Source organism: Aulonocara stuartgranti, assembly GCF_965226115.1.
Source record: "Aulonocara stuartgranti genome assembly, chromosome: 2".
Classification (NCBI taxonomy): domain Eukaryota; kingdom Metazoa; phylum Chordata; class Actinopteri; order Cichliformes; family Cichlidae; genus Aulonocara; species Aulonocara stuartgranti.
Window position 1 is genome coordinate 15,122,859 of NC_138940.1, and position 18,804 is coordinate 15,141,662.

Here is an 18,804-nt window from a genome sequence, read left to right on the forward strand (position 1 = left end):
TTATGTATTGTCTGTAGTAGGAGAGAAGGCCTAACATTTTTCTGAGTTGACCAACATTTTGTGGTTTTATACCTTTGAGTGCTTCGACTGCTTCAAAATCTGCAGGATCCACTTTACTGCCCTCTGCAGACACTATTCTGCCCAAATAGCACACCTCAGACTTAAACATGTCACACTTACTTGGCTTAAGCTTTATACCAAAGCCTCTCAATCTCTGGAGCACTTTTCTCACGTCCGGGATGGGCTGGCGATCAGGATGGGTTTTCCGATTCAGGTCTCTGTAGTCTATGCACAGTCTTAAAGTACCATCTTTTTTTCTAACACAAACAACTGGTGAGGAGTATGACGAGTCTGACTTCCTGACCCAGCCTTGTGCTATTAAATCATGCAGGTAACTTTTCATCGCTTGGTAGAGCGGCCGTGGAACAGACAGGTATGTGCGTTTGACTGGTTCGTAGTCTTTGAGTGATATGGTCATTTTCAGTTTTTCAATACAGCCTATATCATTGTCTGTTTTAGAGAAAGACTGGCATTCCTCTCTGAGCATCTGTTTCGCTAATACTCTATGCTCTTCACCCAGGTGGCTAAGATCTACAGGTGGGTCCCACTCTTCACCAGCGCTACACTGGGCTTGTGTATTTGTCTGGTTAACAGTAGCTACAGATGCGGCTTTTTCAAACACCTGGGCAGGTAAAATAGCTGTAATAGTCTGAACCGAGCCAACTAATGTACGGCCTGGAATGACAATTTCATGGTCAGTTGGGTTAGAGACACCTAGTGTTATGACGGGTAAAGTACCCTTCTTAACTTTAACCAAAGTATCAAAAAACTCAAGATTATCTGGCCACTGGGGGTTTAAGTCTGGCTCAAATATCATGACCATGTCTTGTTTAAATGGCCCTGCTGCTATACGACCCTCAACATGCATGTGACTTTTTTCAGGTACAGTAATACAGTCTTTCTTTGTCATCACTTTGTACTCGTCAACTGCATCTGAACTAACAGCCTGTATAAAAGCTTTCACCTTGTGTCTTTTGAGGCTGGGAAATGATTTTCTCACTGTGCTGTACAGTTTAGCTTGGTCAGTCTTATTTACAATGTATTCAATTACATTGTAGCCTATAATAGGGCATGTGAGCTGAAAACATTTCATTACCAACATGGGGATGGTCAATTTCTCAGTTTGTTCCGTTCCAGAAACAAGTTGGAAGGTTGTCTCAACCCACCCAAGATATGGCATGTTGGTCCCATTTGCTGCGGTCAGGGTGAGTTCAGATGTGTCCATAATATCTGCTACATCTCTCAGCTCTGTGTGTGGCAGATAGTCCTTTTTCCACTTCTCATCAAAGATTGATACCTGTGAGCCTGAGTCCCATAGAGCTTGAAGCCTGTGGCCGTCCAGGAAACACTCAACCAGACATTGCCTGCCCACTAGAGATGTGACTTTGTGAGGGGAATTTACATGAGCTGGCGACAGTGGTACCTGGACAGTCTCATTTTCTTTCAGAATCAGAATCAGAATCAGAAACTTTATTGTCATTGTCACGAGAACAACGAAATGAAGAATGGTCCCCGATCATTGCATCATCCCTAGCAATATCAAAATATAAATAAAACAATAAAATTCAATAAATAAAATAGATAGAATACTTAAAATACTAATAAGATGTAACAGTAAAACATTCACATACATTCCCACACACATGCTTCAGGCCGTGCATAGATTAACACAAGAGTGGCGTGATGGACATTTTTTTTGTAGTATTCAGATGTGTTATTGCAGTTGGATAACAGCTGTGTTTGAGTCTATTAGTCCTTGCTCTGATTGCCCTGTACCGTCTGCCTGAGGGCAACAGTTCGAACAGGGAGTGGCCAGGATGTGAGGTGTCTTTTATGATGTTTTTAGTCTTTAAGCCAGTGCATTGTCTCTTATGTTGTCTCCAGTGTTGTTTCTGGCATGTTCTTGAACAATAAAGTGCGTTTTTACATGCTGAACACTGTCTCATGCCTGACTTTTCTTGTTTACAGTTGGAGCAATGTTGGGACTTGTGGATGATGGGCATGGTTAACACTCGTCCCTCGGTGGTGATCATTGCTGGTTTAAATGTTTCTCTTTATATGGTCTCATACCTCTGCTTCTACATCCAGCCTGAAAGTGTTCTCTACTCCCACAGAGGTAGCAGTGGGTGCAGCGCTCGTTGACTCCATTCTGCTGGCAGATGTGGCACCTCCTCTCACGGCGGGCTGGACTACCTGTGTAGTGCTGTACAGGATACTGAGGGGGTGGTGGCCTTTGACGGGGGCCCTGGAAGCTATAATACTGCTGGTCCCTATCATACTGCATAACTGGTGGTGGGGCATATGACTGAGGACCAGCCACCGGCTGCTGTAGAGTCTCTTTAATTTGAGCTATCTCTGCACTGAGACCTTTCAGGGAGGCTACACCTGTCTTAAGCTCCGCTAACTCAGTTAAAAGCTCGGGTGGTATCTTAGCTTTAACTTCTTTCACAGGGTTCTTAGCTGGTGACACATCATCTGCCTGCACTGCACTCACACTTGTAGCAGTCTGTGATGCTAAACATCTCTTCTTGTTTTTCCTTTCTGCCTCATTGGCACAAGCCATATTTAACCTCTCTAACAGGAGTTCATCAGGTGTCTTAGAGTCTAACAGGAGTGGCTGCATATCTATCCTGACACTGTCACTCTGGAAGCCTGTGAGTATGGTGTGCAAACACATACGCTGGACTAAAGCTGGGTCGTATTTGAGTCCTGACTCAGATTCTTGGGAAGCAAATAAGACTTTCTGCTTTAGATCTAAAACTCTCATCAGGAAGCTTTGAGCAGTCTCTTTTGGGGTCTGTACCTCAGAGGCAAGTTGTTTATACAGTTCGGTGGCGCTCTTCTCCTGGAAATGGGAGCGCAGTATGCGGCGTAGAGTCGGAAGGGTGAGTTGAGCTTTTCCCTCCAAATAGCTGCGTAGTTGTAGACCTGGCAAGATAGCTCTGATGACAGCATCTACAATGTCAAGCTCTGAGTAGCCTCTGCTCAGTCCATTTTCGATCTGGTGAGCAAGACTGGAAAATGTCAGTTTATCTTTTTGACCTGGTTCGCCAATCTGGCCTGATATTTTGAAATCTTTCTGCCAGTAAGGGCTTGGTCGTTGGGGGGTACTTGACACAGATGAGTTAGGGACAAAGCGATTACCTTGGGAGTGAGAAACAACCGCTGTGTTAACTGCATTAGCTGTCTCTGTTACCAGTGAGGTTGCAGTGTTTGGTTGCTCTCTGTGTCCTGAATCACCCTCTTCATTTGCATTTGGTTCAGTCTCAACAATTGTCTCTTTCATTACTTCAGCAATCTTATCATTAAGCAACAACAGTTCTGACATTCCTTCATCCTCAAGTACTGTTATACCTTCTCTCTCAATGTGTATTTGGATGTGTGTTAGCAGTGACAGTCGTGTTTTTCTGCTAACATCTATTTTCTCTGCAATGCCAAGGAACTCGCAGATTGACACTAGTTGATCTTTGGACAGAGTGTGCATTTCACGCACAACCTCTTCTCGCAGCTCTTCCACCGAAGACATTGTGGCAGTAGGCAGGAAGAATTTTGCATGTACAGGTGACGCTGAGCTGAGTAGTTTTTGAGTTTGAGTAGTTGATGATCTCTGGCTGGCCTCAGGAAACATGCGCTAAAACACAGCTACCAGTTCGCCACGACAGCAACACTTTCCTCACTGCAGTCTGCCTGGGTTGTAGTGGGGGGATTTAGCTGGCTTGGACTACGATGTGCAGATTGTGGACACCGGACATCTAAGCAGCCATCCCAGCGGTGCCTCCAAATGTTACACCCCTGAAAACAGGGGGAAAAGAATCACGAGAGTGATTATGACTTGCGTCTCTCATGCAGTAGTTTATTGCAGTCAAAATGAGCAGGAACGTTTCACATTCTGTACTGCTAAATGTCACATGGTGGAAGAAAACACTAAATAATAAACCGAAATACTAAAGTGCTTACTATACATATACTTAAGCAGGTTTCCTGACAAAATGGCTGACAATCGCGGCGTTTTTAGCTCCTGCAGTTATCTTAATGGCCATTACACAGTACAAAACACAGCTCAAAACCGCCACATATATGTGCACAAAACTGTAATGTAATGCGTCTAACGCTTACAAAACAATGAAGGATTACCTCTTAAATATCTTAACAGTGTACACATTGGAAATATATCAACTTTTAAACACTTTTACCTGAAAACAGGGGGAAAAGAATCACGAGAGTGATTATGACTTGCGTCTCTCATGCAGTAGTTTATTGCAGTGAGGAGAACGCGCGAAAGCCCCCTAATGGAGAATAGAGACACTACTAATCGATCCCAGAAAAGGCTTACTAGCCGATCACTGATGTATAGATTGCAGTTCTCTTAAATAACATGAAAGCCATTAATATGACATGAAAAATAATAAACTCTTAGCCATTTTCTTACCATATTTACATTATTTTCATCCTTATATCAACAGATATGAATTAGTATTAACTGAACAGTTTTATATACAGTAGTCCTTCAACCTGTCACATAAAATCTGAAGATTGTCAGATTATCAGTAACAGTATTTTGTCTCTATCTGCCATTCTGCAATTCATCTCATGTAAACAATAACGTGGCGCACAGCGTGACGTGAAAAAAGGCACATACCTTTGACGTTGCGTGACAAACTCTGTATTCCTCGTCCACACGTAAACGCAAAAAAGGAGTTCTCAGGTTCTCAATGGGGTTCTCAATGGGGTTCAGATCAGGTGAACAAGGTGGCCATGTCATTAGTTTTTCTTCTTTTATACCCTTTCTTGCCAGCCACGCTGTGGAGTACTTGGACGCGTGTGATGGAGCATTGTCCTGCATGAAAATCACGTTTTTCTTGAAGGATGCAGACTTCTTCCTGTACCACTGCTTGAAGAAGGTGTCTTCCAGAAACTGGCAGTAGGACTGGGAGTTGGGCTTGACTCCATCCTCAACCCGAAAAGGCCCCACAAGCTCATCTTTGATGATACCAGCCCAAACCAGTACTCCACCTCCACCTTGCTGGCGTCTGAGTCGGACTGGAGCTCTCTGCCCTTTACCAATCCAGCCACGGGCCCATCCATCTGGCCCATCAAGACTCACTCTCATGTCATCAGTCCATAAAACCTTAGAAAAATCAGTCTTGAGATATTTCTTGGCCCAGTCTTGACGTTTCAGCTTGTGTGTCTTGTTCAGTGGTGGTCGTCTTTCAGCCTTTCTTACCTTGGCCATGTCTCTGAGTATTGCACACCTTGTGCTTTTGGGCACTCCAGTGATGTTGCAGCTCTGAAATATGGCCAAACTGGTGGCAAATGGAATCTTGGCAGCTGCACGCTTGACTTTTCTCAGTTCATGGGCAGTTATTTTGCGCCTTGGTTTTTCCACACGCTTCTTGCGACCCTGTTGACTATTTTGAATGAAACGCTGGATTGTTCGATGATCACGCTTCAGAAGCTTTGCAATATTGAGACTGCTGCATCCCTCTGCAAGATATCTCACTATTTTTGACTTTTCTGAGCCTGTCAAATCCTTCTTTTGACCCATTTTGCCAAAGGAAAGGAAGTTGCCTAATAATTATGCACACCTGATATAGGGTGCCTAATAATTCTGCACTCCCTGTAGCTATTCATTCCACTCAAAGCACAACGTCAAACTGGCTGAATTCGGCTTGCTTTCTTCTCTCGATCAAAAGAGATTGTCCAGTATCATTTAAACAGTACTTGTACAATGGGGTTCCCTTTGAACAGTGCCTTCAAAATGGATCTGAAATTGTATCTTTACAGCTGACCAGCTGACTGGAAACCAATGATTTCACAACCATTGCCTGTCAGAAAAAAACAACACACTGTATGATGTTTAACAACCCGGCTATGGCACTTTGTATAAAAGTAAGCCAAGAGGAACAGAGAGGAAGATGATCTGACTGTGGTAAGCGAAGCTTTCTGTGAACATGCTGCTGTTTCTGCTGTTGCACAGAAACAGACGAATTGGATCTTCAGAGCGAATCCAAAGGAAAATCTCCACACGATAACTGACATCCAAAATGCATATGGCTAAACAAAGAGAAGCCCATGTCTCTGATAAAGCTGTAGTTTCTCTTATGTGCAGACCTGCTTTCTCAGGGCTCTTATGTTCAGGGTGCAGTCAAATAAATTGCAGGTTAGAATCAATAATCTTTTCTTTTAGGCCACAAGCCAATTTAAGGTTGAAACCATTTTCGCCAAAACATGCGGTTGTAAAATCAAGTAAATCACCATATACTCCCCCGGTTAAAAGTTTGGAGTTTTTATGTTCCAACTCATCCACCTGCAGAAAGGAGTTAATTCTATAAGCACTTACTGATATTATATTGATAGGTGTTATAAAACAGAAAGCTGTAGCCCTGTGCTTCAGTTTTGCTCAGTGAAACTAGCATATTATTAATAATTTGTTACTTTGTATTAATTAGTAGTTCTGTGTGTGAGAGTGTGTATGTTTACATGTTGTACCCATAATTTATTGTATTTAGCTTGCTAACACAGCAGCAAAATGCTAATAATGAGTCCAAGACTGCCTCCTTATGTGCAGACCACAGTATTGGACTGCTGCTTCAATGGTTCATTAGTTGTTTTTGAAACAGTGTGTGTGTGTGTAACAATGATTGGATTGATATGTGAGACCTTTTGGTGCCAAATATGTTTCCAAGAATTGCAGCAGCCACTTAACAGAAGTGTCCCAGCTGCAGTGCAGTGACTGCTGTTTTTATTTAAAAGAAAATTATACATTTAAAATTCTGCCTGACTTGTTTTAGACCAACTTTCTATGGTATTTTGTTGAAATATTACAAGATAATTGTCTGTCCTTTTTACAAGCCTCAGCTGTCAAATAACCACCTTTAATAGGACATTTGATTTTCCTTCTAACATAGCAGTGGTTTCTGCTTTTTCACTGCTGCTACAACTCTGATCAAATGACCTCATATTTGTGGTCGGTTGAAATGTAGTTTACAACAGTCAGCCAATCTCATAAAGCAATTTTGGAAACTCAATTACTGTGTCAGTTGAACATTATTCTTATCTGAAACAGAACACGATGTGTCAGTCCCCTTTAATAGAAACCTATGAGTCATTGTAGATATTGAGGAGCAACGGCTTCCAAAACAGATTTTGTTTTGCATGAGCTCTATTATTCTTTTAGTCTCAGTAAAAAACAGAACAAGAGAAAGCTCATTTGACTAACACAACTTGAAGCTACTTTGTGATAATAAATGGACACCAACCTGAACACTATTTATATGTGAATTTAATATGCCATTATTCTTAAATGAAAAAAATGCACCATTAAGCACAGAAGCTTTCTGGATCCTGTCAGAGTCACTTAACAGTTGTTTCCAGTTCATTTTCTACTGCGCTTTTAAATGATATCCAAGATTAGAGGATGGCAAACCTTTATCATCTTATGGTTTCTTGCTGTACACGATAAGTACTAATAGGAAACAATCTGAAATTTATGCTCTTAACTTGCTGTCCAGTGTACCACAAAATTCTCAGGCAAAATAAATGCCTGGACTAGTTACACCAGTCGCTGTAATCATCAGCCCTGAGCATGTTTTAGAGTGATCTCTAAAAACAAGTAAACTATTTGCAGTGATAGGAACCAGCATCAGGTGGTGAACAAATGAATGATTTGAGTGGGTGGCTTTTGGGGAGACTAAACAGATTGTAGGGACAGCATTGTCCACTGTGGCCACCTAAAGTCATCCACTGTTTTCTACATGCCACATATTAACGGGATGTTAGCCATAATTTATTAGCTCATTTAGCAGAAGTACTGATTGGCTTATGACGTGGTGAGGCATCTATGTACAATCCACAGAAATTGCTGCTCATTCTGCAGTATACCTGAGGGATATCATGAGAGTACCAATTAGTGAGTCTGATAATAACACTATATTCCTTATTCCAAAGTACAGTCAGAGACTAAAGACAGCCGTATCAATGATTACGAGTGGCAAGGTGACCTCTGCCCGAGGCGTAGACATGCTAAAAGACTCTTTTCAGGGCACCAACTGGAGTGGTACAAGGTCTGATGACCTTGTCAATATGAACACCTTCACTCACTCTGTAGTCTCCTACAGTTCATCCAGAAAGTATTCACAGTAGGGCTGTGTGATATGACCAAAATCTCATATCCCGATATAAGACATTTATCGTCCCGACACCGATATTTATCACAAAAATGTTACTTTTCTTTAAATTCTATGAATCGACTTGTGTGAAGTGTTTTCAGCTGGGTGTTGTGTACCTGGAGTCAAGTGTTTTGACTGATGCATGAAACTATACAGTTGTAACAGCCGTCATTTTCGTTGTGAGTATTTATTGCATGGCGTGCTGTGGGGCAAAGTCTGTTCTAAGGTTTGAGTCTAAGGCTTATTTTGAGCACCTGACGGTGCTTCTCATCCTTAAACTTTCTCCATACTCTTTCACGTGATTCTTGCGTAGTTGGTAGAAGAGGTTTGCTGTGTTTGAGTCTGAGGTGGAGACCGATTTCCTGCATAATTTGCATAATACAGTTTTCTGGTCCATGTCAGACTTATCATAAACAAACCATCTCCATGCTACAGAGGTAGCCCCTCGTTTAGAATTAAGATCCTCGATTTGTTTTGACTGGTCCTTCTGTTAGTCGTCATTTCAGTTTATTTTTTAAAAATCTCAAAAGGGTCTTCAGCTTTATTGTGAAAGTTTTATGTGGAAAATAAACAAGCGGACAGCGGAGCCACACGCTAGGTTTACTGTCGTTGCTAACGACAACGCGTAAAAACAGTCGTTTGTCTGTCCGTAGTGTGGTTATTTTAAATATAAGAGAAAGAGAGAACTTTAAGAAATTAATATAGCCACTACAGTGACCATCAAAATGGTGAAAAAATATTGCCATAAAAGTTTATTTTGCAACACCATGGAAAAAATGATAGCGTAATATGAAACGATAGAAATTTTCATATCGTCATCCAATATATATCCTTATATCAAGCAGGCCTAATTCACAGTTTCACTTGCTCCACATTCTAAAATGGATTACATTTATTTTTCATGAAATCTTAAAAAAATCTTTCTTAAAGTTTTAAACACAATATCCCAAAATGACAAAACAAACAAACAATTCAACAAACAAATGTTTGCTTGAAATATTTGTAAATTTATTAAAAATACAAAGAAAAACCAAAATTATGTCTAGAAGTATTCACCACTTTTGCTTACAAAGCTATGAAGACATGACTCTTGGCATTCAGGCCAAAGAGTTCAATATTTGATTCATCACAGCAGAGAATTCTGTAAACAAATTAAAACAAACGAGAAGCAATGTTCTTCAGATTACCTTTCTTTCAGAATTTGGAGAAAGCTGGAACATTCTAATATAATAGTATAGTTAAATTTGACAGCATGCTTAATACTGCCTGGATGTACCAAACCGTGCCCGGACTTTCCACACTTTGAATTTGCCTTAGGTACATTTCGTTCTTCACTAATTTGTTCTGCATACTCAAGAGTCCACATGCCAGATGTGTGACTGGTAAAATGTTGAGCATCATCAGAATGCACAGAGTGCTGCCAGTTCTTTCTTTCTTCCACTTTCCTTTTTCCCCTTTCTTCTTTCTTACTCATAAGAACAACTCCAAACTAGTTTTCTTGTGACAGCTGTGAGCAAAAATGAACGAGTGAAAAAGTATTTCTGGCGGAGTGAAGAATTCTAGCCCCATTTCTAGTACTCGGCACAAGAGAATGTCTATGTGGAATTTAGTCCCAGAAGGCTGCATTATAGGGCAGAAGTCCCTAGGCCCTGTTTGTGACCATGAGTGCTGGAGAGGGTGAAGTAGCAATGGACTGGAACGAGGTCTTGGACCTGTGATGAATCCAGTTAGCTGCTTTCTGCCATGTCTTTCTGTCAGACTTTTGTTTTTGTGGCTTTGTAGTTTTCATAGTCAGATTTGCAAATCTGCATCATGGAGTCTGTCCTAAATGCATTCCTGCTCATTTGTAGATTTTTATAACTGTTCTATTTCAACTGTGTGTTGAATCACCACATCAGTGTTGAGCATGTCAATTAGCCAGTGGTGTATATACGTCCATCTTGGCAAAGTGAAACTGTGGGTTCTGAATCATTTAGGCCCCATTGGGGTGCACCATATGTGTTGACTCCTGAAGCTTATCTGAGTCATGTAGGGGACTACCTTGAGTGCCTTCCACTGTGATTTGGACCCAATGAAAAGTGTTTGTAAATTCCCCAGGTAATGAAACATGTAGAATTGGTAAGTGTAAGTAAATGGATATTAAAAATTGCTTTAACTGTGAAATGACAAGACATGCATGTTTGTGACTTAAGCTAATTGGGGTGGCTGTAGCTCAGGAGGTAGAGCAGATCACCTACTGATCAGAAGGTTAGTGGTTCGATCCCTGGCTCCAGTCTGCATGTCAAGTATCCTTGGGCAAGGTACTAACCCCAAGTTGCTCTCTGATGTATCCATCGGAGTGTGAATGTTGTTAGAAAGCAGTCATTTTAGAGACAGTGCTCGTGAGAATGGGTGTGACTGGGTGAATGTGGCATGTTGTATACAGCGCTTCGAGAGCAGAAAAGTACTATATAAGAATCAGTCCATTTACCATCTAATCATTAATTGATTGTTGTAAATGTGCGCTACCCTGCTGTTTTTTCTCTTCCTCATCTATCTCTTTTTTCAGATATACATTTACATTATGCATGAATATGAACCCAGCTCTGACACTGAAAATGATTTAACCAGTAATATTACGTTTTCAGTCTCTTAACAAGGAATCATATTTACAATATTTATACTAAAATCAACCATGCTAAGAACACTGTTAACATACACAGCTAGTAACAGTTTAGTAAATTCAGTAAAAGGTTGCATTCGATTTTTGATTTTTTAGATGTTTCTAAAAGCTGTTCAGCAAGAGGATATCAGCAGAAGTGTACCATATTCAAAAGAGATAAATGTTCCATATGACAGCTCTTTACAGTGGTTTACATTATTGTATACATTGCCTATTCGTCGTCCTTTCTTGCCTTTTGGAAAGGTTGTTTTAATAATAACTGTAGCCCTGTTATTTTCACTTAACCAGCAGGTTTCAGTTGGTAATAAAATCATTTATTAGGGAAGACTTTCCAGCCACAGATTTGGGCATATACTGTAATAAAGCAAAATTTGGATTATTAGAAAAATGAGCAAAAACATAAATGAGGATACAACAGGAGTTTTCAGATTAGAGGCGAACACTTGCTTTTTTTGGGCCTGGTTGTAACAGGGAGACCCTCTGAAAGCTTTGGGTAATGAGTCGGGTGAACAGGGAGGCACATACACGGTCAGTCTGTGTGGTGGCCTGCCTATGTGGTCCATGTTGCCTGCATGCACTGCTCTTATTGCTTATCCAGAGAGTTTTGTCAGAATAAAATGTTCCACAAGCAGAATGTAGATTGGCAGCAACTGTAACTGTAATTGGGGTAACTGTGGCTCAGGAGATCGAGAGTCAGTTCAGTGTATTGCTTCCTGGTAGTATCATGCACCCATCGACGTATAACTGTTAAATAAGGTGCTTAAGTATACTCAAAAGGACTTTTACAAGACTTGATGAATGACACTTGTAGTAAAAAGCCCTTTGAGTGCTCAGAGTAGAAAAAGCACAATTTGAATCCAGTAATGCTGGGATGAACCCTATCAGACATAAAGTGACCTTTACAATTCCAGACTAAGATGGGGTTGTCAATAAACTTTATCCAAGTGGTAACCAGTACTGAAAAATTCATCTGTTCCTCTTCCTAGAGTAGGAGGTGGATCAGAGAGGAATAATTGATGTGATGGATACTCGGCTGGTTTCAGAAGCAACAGGGAATGTCCTCAGAGCCAGTCTTTCTTTAAAAACATCCAACATTACTTGAATAAGTGAAGAGGAGGAGCTGTTTGCAATATCATCGTCAGATATCCTTGACAGACATGTCCGTGGTTATATTTTCAGTTTTTGCCATTTTAATATTTGTGGTTATGGCATTCTGGATTAAATTCCAAATCTTCTAAACATATTTTCTTTTGTGTTGTGAAATGTTGTACCTTGTGTAATTAAGGAAGATATCCTCTTGTTTTAACTTAATTGTGGTTCTCCCCTTGTGGTTTGCAACACAGGTCCAAGGCTGAGGCCAGGGTTAAGCCTAGCCAGAGTTATTATAAATTTGCATTTTTTAAAATTAGCTTTTATTATTATTTCATTTTGACTTTTTGCTTTTGTTTCTGATACCTTTGTAGCACGGCTCTTACATGCTCAACATGGTCCTCAAAAGTTTTACTGTGGACCAAATTGTCATCAAGGTACGGTAGACAGATATCATCACACAGACCCCAAAGACACTCCTCCATGCTTCTCTGAAACTCTGCTGGGGCGGAGCTGAGTCCGAATGGGATTCTAACCCACTGGTATAAACCCCAGGGGGTGATGAATGCAGTGAGTGGCTGACTGTCTTTGTCTAGGAATCCTTGATGATAAGCCTTTCCCTGGTCTAGTACTGTAAACCAGGAGCTACCAGTAAAGCTGTCCAACATGTCCTGTATCCTAGGAATAGGATGTCTGTCAGGCACTGATTTGTGATTAAGTTCTCGATAATCCACACAAAGTCTGAGGTCACCGGAGTTTTTCCTAACACAGACTATCGGTGACAAATAAAAGGCGACTTGGATTTTGTGACCCACCCCCTATTGATCAAGTCCTGCAGGTAAGCTTTTACTTCCTGATACAGAGGTTTAGGCACACTATTGTAAGTCTTTTGAACTGGTGTTTGGTCGTTGAGAGTGATGTGCATCCGAAGGCTAGGAATGCAGCCTACATCATTTTCATCTTTTGCAAAAGCTTTACATTCCTCCCTGAGCATCATCCTCAGTGCCGACTGTTGCCCGCTCGTTAGATGGTCTAGAACTACAGGAGGATCCCAAACACCACTTGTGTCACCTGTGGGGGCTAATGAGACTTCAACACCTGCATCGTCTGCTGTTTTAGTTGTTGGAGTTTCTACAGGTTTTAGGGCAGCTGGGTATATTGGGTAAGAGTTGGGTGTTCGTCTTGTAATCGGAAGGTTGCCAGTTTGAGCCCCGGCTCGGACAGTCTCGGTCGTTGTGTCCTTGGGCAAGACACTTCACCTACCGCCTACTGGTGATGGCCAGAGGGGCCGATGGCGCAATATGGCAGCCTCGCTTCTGTCAGTCTGCCCCAGGGCAGCTGTGGCTACAACTGTAGCTTGCCTTCACCAGTGTATGAATGTGAGAGTGAATGAATAGTGGTATTGTAAAGCGCTTTGCAATAAATGCAATCCATTATTATTATTCATTATTATATTGCTTTTACGCCCTCAATGTGCCCCAGGATAACACGCGGACCTACAGTAATATTATGGCATGTGGTGTTTGTGACAGGTACCCCTTTTTACTTTAAACAGTACTTCCTGCAAATGAAGCCCCTCAGGCAGGCTGGGGTTCAGAACAGGACAAAATAACATTACAGTGTCCTCGTCAGCCTGTATGCGTGTGCGACAGCGAATGGTAGTAGCTTCACTAGGGCCTAAGACAACTTTACTCCGCCCGGTCTTGACTTGGATCTCTTCCGCGGCTGTTCGATGTGTCTCTATCAACTGGATAAAAGTCTTAGCAGATCCGACGTCAATACCAAAAGCACTACTCACAAAGTTTGCAGCACAGTCACTGTTTTTAATGCCCTGTTGTTTAAGTTGCTTGTTGATGACTTCCTCTATCACATTATATCCAATAATAGGATCCTGAGCTACATTTGGGCCACTAGAGACCAATACAGGCACTAGGAGGCTAGAGCTGGCCGTCTCCACCCCAGTCAGTCTAAACTCTACAGGGATCCACCCCATAAATGGTATCTCTGTCTGATTAGCTGCAAGCCCATTTAATGGTTCTGATCCTAAGGCAAGGCAAGGCAAGGCAAGGCAAGGCAAGTTTATTTGTATAGCACAATTCAACAACAAGGTGATTCAAAGTGCTTTACAGAGACATTAGAAACAAGAACAAATAAAAAGCATGATAACAAGAACAAATAAAAAGACTTCATCTATCCCTCTGATAGTGGTGTAAGGTAAGTGCTCAACTCTCCAGTTCTCATTTATTACTGTAGCCTGTGCACCCGTGTCCCACAATGCGGTGACTGGTACATTATCAAAAGTGCATCTCACCATTTTCCGCCTACCAATCAGTTTCAATCAGTTTCACTAGTTTTTGTCCTTGCTTATCTGATAGAAGGCCAGAATGTCCCATGCATGACAACCACCCCTTTTTCTCTCTTTCACTCAAATGTTGTTCAACTAGACTCACCGCTTTACATACATGTTTGTGATGGTGCCAGTGTTGTCCCTGACAGGCTTTAGAACAGTAACTGACAGATGAGCAGCCTCCACACCTCTGGAGTGGGGTGCTGATCGACTCTCTCTGGTGGCAGCAACCGCAGCGGCGGGACTCCTGATGTGGTGGTGGGGTCACTGCTGGTCCCGTGGCAGTGGCCCTCTGGTGTTTCCCTGCAGCTGAAGTGGAGCTCGGCATCCTCTGGAGATGTGGCCGGGCTGGCCACACTTAAAGCAGTAGGTGCAGTTATCTCCCTCTCTGTTGCTCTGGCAGGTCCTGCAGCCTTTCTTCCTCCGGCAGCATCTGATGTCCTCTTTGTAGTCTGCGACTCAGGGAGGGCATTCAGGGAGACCAGAACCATCTGCCTCACCTCTGCAACCTCGTTCCTCAGCTCTTTCACCAGGTCGTGCATTTCGGGTGGAGGATGATTTTTCTTGTCTTCCTTGGTGGTGGGGATCTGTGAGCTGCTGTGAGGTTCATCTCCAGTATGCAGCTCATTGATTCTTGGTGGTTTTGTATTGTTCCTCTTTAACTTTAGTCTTTCTGTCTCAAGATTGGCAGCTTCATTTAGTTTCTCAATCAGCATTTCATCAGTCACATCTTGGTTGTCAAGAAGGTCTTTAATCTGGAACTTTATATTGTCATTTTGCAGCCCATCTGATCTCAAAAACTTCCTTTTTACCAGGTCCCGACTGTAGTGTTCTGCTTCTTTGTCCTTGGATGCGTACAGGAGACGTTCTTTAAGCTCAATGGCTCTGAATAAAAAGTCTTCAGCTGACTCTTTTGGATCTTGGGAAATATTTATCAGTTTTTGGTACAAATCAGATGTGTCCTCTTCTCTGTAATGTCCTTTCAATATTGTCTTTAACTGTGTGAGTGTCAAATCAATCTTTATTTCAAGCATATCACGCAGTTTGAGACCCAGATTGATAGCTCTTATCACTGCTTCATTAACTTCTGACTCACTGTGGCCTTTGCGGAGTCCATTTTCCATCTGATGCAGCAGGTTGGTATAGGACAGCCGATCACGCTGCCCTCCCTCTCCTATTTGGCCACAGATGCGAAACTCCCTGCGAATAGTCACCTCCGGTACTTTAGAAGACGCCAGGTTCTGTCCGAGGCTCGGGGCAGCATCTGCCATCTTGAGTTTCTGCCCTATCGCACAAATTTCTTCCTGCAGCTCGTCATACTTGTCTCTTTCGTCTGAAAGGTGGGAAAAATCACTCTCGGCCGCATTGTCTTTAGCTTTATATTCGCCCAAAAACAATAAAAGTTCTTTCACAAACTGTACAGCATCGTCTTGTGTATAACTGTTTTCCACCGGTCCGTGGTCTGGGGGTTGGGGACCGCTGTTCTATAACTTTCATCAGGTGACGTCTGGAAATGTCTTTTGTGGGCTCATCTAGCGGTGTAAACAGAATTTATTAAATTTAATGGAGTTAAAAGTCAATTTCGAAGACAAGAGTGCTAACCACTGTAGTTTTAGTTAGTTTATTATTATATAGTTCGTTTATAATTTTAGTATGGAGGACATGTCAGAGGCAAGATTTCAGTACAAATCAGTACAATTAAAAACTCTGAAGTTTTTGAAAGCAACTGACTCAGTCTTGTAGACAAAATAAAATTAACAGATATTAGAAATTGTCACGGCTGGGGCGGCAGTCATGTGGAGGGTGAGTAAGGAGGATCCAATAGCAGACAATGGCGGAGGTGCAAGTGGGTTTTATTTACAGTGCACAAAACCAAGGTGTGGGCAGAACCGAACATAAACCTAAACTGGGAAAACTAATACAAAATGGAGGACATGGAGCGAGGAGCAGAGAGACACGAAGAAACATGGAATAATGTAGACTACACGGGAGATTCACAGAGAAACACAGACAACGCGACGAGAAGCACAGGCAGACACCAACTATAAATACACACACCAGGTAATCAGGAAATTGCACACAGGAGGGGACAAAGCTGGAACTAATGGGCATAACGAGACACAGACCTACAAAGTAAAACAGGAAACACACAGACATGTTTTACAACACAAAACTCAGGGACCTGGGGCCCGTTCTTCGTACCTCGCTAAGTAGGTTAGCTGGATTAGATTGTTGACGATTTCGCGTGATCTTGGATCGTTCGGTTCCCCGAAGCTCATCCGGGACTTGCTGCCATAGCAACAGAGCCGTAAGTGTAAACCTGCTCGGGAGCAGGTTTACTTTATGTAAACAGGATTAGATCGCGGCCACGCAGGTATGTCCGCTTCATTTATACGAAAGCAACAGCGATATTCCACCACTGTTTCACCATAAATAAATAACATCAATGTAACTAAAGATAATGCAGCACCTGATCCATTTATTGATGTCACACAGATACATACAGGTCATTTCCTAAAAAAGGGAAATGTACTATTAACATTCTATTACATGTATGTGATTATTACAGATGTAATTCATATTTCAGAGTAGTAATTGCAAATTACTTTGTGTAATCAAGATGAGAGACCACGGCTATAAAAGCGAAGGTGGATTTGGGAAGCCTGTCGCAGCCATGTCCTGTCCGTATACGCGAGCCACCCATTGCGGAAGGTGCAAGATTGATAAGGAGAGTCCTCAGAATTCAGCGTATATTGCGGGACAGACAGGATCCTTTAGCTCAGCGCGACAGTGTGCTCATTGAGAGATATCGATATTCCCGTGAGGGTATTATTCACTTAACCAACTTGTTGACGAGGGGATGCAGGACCACCACCTGTCTTTTTTGTGCTCTGCCCTTTTCTTGGTTGCTGTTATGAACAAACTAACAGCCTATTTCAGGGTCTCCTTTCAAGAGACTAAAAGCAATATAAGTGATAAATATTACCATTCTGTAGAATATTCTTATATTTCACTTTTACTTGTTCCCATGTTCTAGTGGGTCCTGTTGTGGCTCTAATGTGAAAGGGGATATAATATAACATAATATAATATAATGTAATATAATATTGGATAATATAGTGTGATATGATAAATTTACCCTACCGCCTACTGGTGTTGGCCAGAGGGGCCGATGGCGCAATATGGCAGCCTTGCTTCTGTCAGTCTGCCCCAGGGCAGCTGTGGCTACAACCGTAGCTGTTTCCACCAGTGTGTGAATGTGAGAGTGACTGAATAGTGGCATTGTAAAGCGCTTTGGGTGCCTTGAAAAGCGCTATATCAATCCACTCCATTATTATTATTATTATTAAATTACTTACGAGTTTAATTTGTCAGCAACTTTCTGCCAGCCCTCTCTCCTTGCTTTTGCAGCCTTTGCAGTATTCCCTTGCGTTTTAATTAAACTCTGAAACTCCTGAAATCCCTCAGTCAAGAGTTCTTGCTCTGCTGCCGAAAAATACCGAGCGCGCTCCTTCGACATTTTCGCCGACCAATCAGAGGGTTGCCGATCAATGTTTCTACTCTCGATGCGTAGCCCCTTTTACGACACCCAGTGATCTCACATTACTTCATCCAGCTGTACTAATCGTCAACAGCAGGTGTGTTCGGAGAACCGGATTAGCGAGCTCACGGGTAGCGCGATGATTTGATCTTCGATGTGTCATTTGATCTTGGATGTAGTAAGCGACGTACGAAGAACGGGCCCCTGTACATAGCACAGAGGGAGACACAGGTAGGGAAAATAAACACGACAAACAAACCCCAAGAACTAATACAAAATCAGAATAAACTAGAAAATAATAATCATAAACTCAAAGCGCTGGGTCACCGACCCAGGACCATGACAGAAATTAGGTTATTTGCTCTATAGTTGTATTTTAGTATATTGTTTATTTATTTTTAAAGCCTAGTTTTTATTTTTCAGTTTTATTTTTTTTAGTTGCCTAAAATGTTTTTTCACGTCTAGTTATAATCATTAGTTTAGTTTTAGTTACCTATAAATACCTTGGACCCAGTGATTTCACCCAAAGTGAATCCTTTGGGTGAAATTTCAAACACTATTAGCTCTATTCAAGTCCTTTAGCTCTGTTCACTCACCAACAGTTGGTAAATTCAGTGGCCAAATAGAAGTTTCTCTGTCGTGTCACATGGCTAAAACACACAAGCACAATACTAAAACATTCTAAATTTAGAAACAAAACAAACAAAAATACACAAAAAAGTACAAAAGTATAACTGTGGCAGATAAGGACACCCAGGTACATTTTTAACCCTTTAAAGAGTATCGTATTTGATATATGTGTTTTTGTGAGTTTTAGAGACTTCTACACCATCAGCGTGACTTTTTTTTACCCTCAGAAAATGATAAAAATTACATGACAAATTTTAATGACTAAATTGTAAAAATATGGCTTATGTAACAAATGTGTCAAAATTAA

The 18,804-nt window shown here is 41.6% G+C and overlaps 1 protein-coding gene across 1 annotated transcript; it reads right to left on the minus strand.

Moving 5' to 3' along the window:
* Positions 1-2,089: 2,089 nt before the first annotated feature.
* LOC309689136 (uncharacterized protein) lies at positions 2,090-17,491 on the minus strand (the record flags this gene model as incomplete). The annotated part of the gene is made up of 2 exons (XM_082505338.1): positions 16,509-17,491; positions 2,090-3,102 (listed from the first exon to the last, which is right to left on the minus strand). The coding sequence occupies exons 1-2, from the start codon at positions 16,603-16,605 to the stop codon at positions 2,090-2,092; spliced, it is 1,110 nt and encodes a 369-aa protein (XP_082361464.1). The 5' UTR covers positions 16,606-17,491.
* Positions 17,492-18,804: the final 1,313 nt, after the last annotated feature.